We start from the raw sequence: 3,798 nt of genomic DNA, 5'->3' as shown, positions 1-3,798 counted from the left end.
TTAGGAGAAGCTTGTTAACAGTGAACACATTGGATTTCAAAATAGTATGTATGCCATCATTAATTTACAGGAAGGAATTCTTTAATACCTTTTTGAGGAATGAGAGAGTTCCATTGATCACAGGGATTTTTTTGAAAAAAAAAAAGAGAACATTTAAAAACCAATATATTTTCCATATGCGCTCTTGGTTTTTTCATACATCACTGTCTAATTTGAAGCAATACCATTCTTTTTAAAAAGTCCTATCTTACAAAGTGCTTTTGTCAGGGCATGTTTCACATCTTTGTTCCTAAGACTGTAGATAAGGGGGTTTAGCATGGGGATTACTGCTGCATAGAATACTGAGATCCATTTGTCTTTTTCCATTGAGTGGCTAGAGCTGGGTTGAAGATACATGAAAAGTGCTGATCCATGGAACATCCCAACAATTGTCAGGTGGGAGGTACAGGTGGAAAAGGCTTTCTGTCTACCTTCAGCAGAGCGCATTCTTATAATGGTGGTCAAGATGAATATATAGGAAACAAGAATAATTCCAAGGCTGCCTGCTTCAACATAGCCATCAAAGACAAACACCACAATCTCACTGATATAAGTGTCAGAGCATGAGAGCTCAAAGAGGGGAGGCATATCACAGAAGTAATGATTGATGATGTTGGAGCTACAGAATGAAAGCTGGAACGTAGAGCAGGTATACGCAATTGAATCCACTGTACCTATAATATACGCTACAGCCATCAGCCTTTTGCAAACCTTCTTGGACATAATGACTGTATAGAGCAGTGGATTACAGATAGCTACATACCGATCATAGGCCATCACAGCCAACAATGCACACTCTACATCAGCAAAGAATGCAAATAAATAGAGTTGTAAAGCACAGGCATTGTATGATATCCTTTTACGGTCAGCTAAGAAGTCAGCTAGCATTTGGGGGGTAGTGGTTGTGGAGTAACAGAGGTCAACAAAGGATAAATTACCCAGGAAAAAATACATGGGATTGTGAAGCTGGGAATCAGTACAGATTAACAAAATCATCCCGACATTCCCTATTACAGTAATGACATAAACCAGCAGGAACATGGCAAAAAGAGGGAGCTGTATACTGGGATTATCTGTGAGTCCCAAAAGAATAAATTCATTTAAAGAAGAGTGGTTTTCTTTATTCATTATCATTCACGATGTATGCTGGATTCAAGGTGTTAGTTGTCTGTAGAATTTCCTTTTGATGTTTTCCTGTTAGGGTAGGAATGAAGAATTATTTTCTTTAGAATTTAATCCCTGGGGCATTTATGTGAGAACTGTTACAGAAAACCAAAATTATTTATGCTGCAAATACCTTAGTGCTAGTATCAGCAGTGGTTTTTCTGATATCTAGAAACATAATGCAAAAATTGAAATAAGGGAGTATTTATATGATTGCATAAAATACTCTGTTGGTCATTCATCTGAGGAATTGCCATGGATTAGACCTATTGTTGTTCTTGGATACATCTAGTACTTGTTGTTCTTGAAAAGTATAAGCAGATCCTAGCTCTGTGATTCAGTGACCACTGGAGAAGTCCCAGGAAATGCAAGAGATAGATTCTAAATATTACTACAAGTGTGAATGCTAAATGATTGTTGAGAGATGTAGCTGAAGCAGCTACCAAATATAACTATTAACACAACTCATGGTATCTGCTCTCAATCTGTCTTGGAAGCTCCAGGTATCTGTTTGATTGAACATGTTCCTGCATGATCCTTTTGCCACCTGATTCTTGCACCTTTATCATTCCACAAATATACAAAGGGATTATTTGATATAGCTTTATTGATAATATGAGTTGGATAATCTTTGCTACAGCATAAACCTCTAGGATTTCATGGTAATAATATGGGTACACTTATGAAGAACTGTGGGTTCATCATCTGATGCCTTCATCATCTTAAGGCAGACTAAACCATCTTCTACTTTTCTCTTTTGTCCTGCATGTTGATACAGCCCAAAATTGCATTTGCCTTTTTAGTTACCCCATCACACTGCTGACGCATGTTCAGTGTATGGTCTACTAAGACCCACAGATCCTTTTCGCACATACTACTGCCAAGACCAGTCTCCCCATCCTAAAATTATGCATTTGATTTTTTCTACCTAAATGCAGAACTTTGCATTTATCTCTGTTGAAGTTCATTTTATTTGTTTTAGTCCAGTTTTAAGTTATTTAAAAGAGTATACAGTCTTCTCCAATAGGTTGCCAGCCTACAACTGCATAGCTGCCGAGAGAGTTTTTCTGTTTGCTTTCTAGGAAATACTGGTTTTTTTTCTTTTTTACTTTCTCATTTTGTTCTGTTTATTTTATATCTATATTCTGCTCTATGCTTGTATCTATATGTCTATTATGTTTTTATAATAAAATACTATAATTTTTAAAAAGCAGTGCAATGGGTCAAAGGGAAATTTTAATTTTAAAATATGGTAGTGGCAGCTTCTTTTAAGACAGGTTTTTAAGAATAATAATAATATGGCAAAACATGTAGAGTACAAATTCACGAGAGTTTGCTGTAACTGAAGTGTATCAGACCTGCTTGGTTTTTTTGGGGGGGGGCAGCATTCTGATACCTAAGGATGTATGTCAAGTAGGTCCTCCAGAAAGGCAGCATATATATTTCTAAATCAATCAATCATAATATAACTATGCCCTACAGAAAGACAACTTCTACAAAATTTCCTAAGATTACGATGTATCCATGAATAGAAACGGAATAATTTTAGAAAGCTTACTTGTGGTCATTTAACTTGCATTCAGTTACATTGAACATACCTGCCAACTGTTCGTCAGACATTGTATAAAACTACATCCTATTATGCATTCACAAGTCTATGTTTCTTTTTTAAAACCAAAAGATGATTCTCATGGAATTAGATCTTTCAAAGCTTCTCACTTGGAACTGTGAACCAATATGAACTCGGCATAACTAAAGAATCAAGCCAGCCTGTGATACTAATGTGGGTTTGAAATTTCTCATTATCAAATCCCACAAGGACAACTACAGCCAAGTGATTGTAAAAACATGCAAGTCCAGCCTCATATGCCTACCTATGTTTTAAACATCATTTTGTAAATTACCATACATACCCTGTAGAATAATGATGGTTTCCTCTCTGATTTCAGAATATGTAAGCGAGAGAAAAGTACTTAAAAGCCACTGAGTTCCATCTGGGACATCATCCCTGATGTATCTGAGATCCCCAGATCATAGGAATAATAAACACTGTTGTGTGTATTTTGAATGATCTTTCCTGCTTTTAATTGGAAATTGCTTTTAATTGGAAATTGCATGGAAGTAAAAGGTATTTTGAACTTGCTTTCTTATAAGTTCTTCCACTTAATACTATTTGACTCATCAATGATATTGTCTTCTAAGGGTGTGTGTAATGAAAATTAGCTGTAAAAATCATGAAAATAACTGTTTCTGGGTCTTACTCCCTGGAACAGAAATACTAGTCCTGGCTGCTTGGTAGTCACGAATAGAGATGGGCATGAACAGCAATACAAACTAAAAAAAACCACGAACAGCCCAATCTGCTGTTTCCAAGCAAGCTGTTTGTGAGGCCCCATTCTAACCGAACAGTGGTCGTTGTAAGCCTCGTTCGTTGCTGTTCATTGCTGTTCATCAAGCCAGACAGTCTGGCACCTGCAATCAATTCCCATGGCAACTCAGGCAGGGGTTGTCTGAACTCTGTCTGAACTCCTGCTGTTGCCCTGGAAACCCCAATCTAAGCCCAATTTAGCTTGATAGGCAGGTCTTCCTTCTGTG

At 36.9% G+C, this 3,798-nt stretch overlaps 1 protein-coding gene across 1 annotated transcript; it reads right to left on the bottom strand.

Moving 5' to 3' along the window:
- Positions 1–207: 207 nt before the first annotated feature.
- On the bottom strand, positions 208–1,173 carry LOC129323536 (olfactory receptor 1019-like). Its single transcript, XM_054970071.1, has one exon. The coding sequence runs from the start codon at positions 1,171–1,173 to the stop codon at positions 208–210; it is 966 nt and encodes a 321-aa protein (XP_054826046.1).
- Between the last annotated feature and the right edge of the window lie 2,625 nt (positions 1,174–3,798).

Source organism: Eublepharis macularius, chromosome 2 (genome assembly GCF_028583425.1).
Source record: "Eublepharis macularius isolate TG4126 chromosome 2, MPM_Emac_v1.0, whole genome shotgun sequence".
Lineage (NCBI taxonomy): Eukaryota > Metazoa > Chordata > Lepidosauria > Squamata > Eublepharidae > Eublepharis > Eublepharis macularius.
Note: the sequence above shows the minus strand (reverse complement) of the source record. Positions and strands in the feature narration are given on the sequence as shown.

Coding starts and splice junctions, on each gene's coding strand:
- LOC129323536 (XM_054970071.1), bottom strand. CDS start 1,173: ATGATAATGAATAAAGAAAACCACTCTTCTTTAAATGAATTTATTCTT.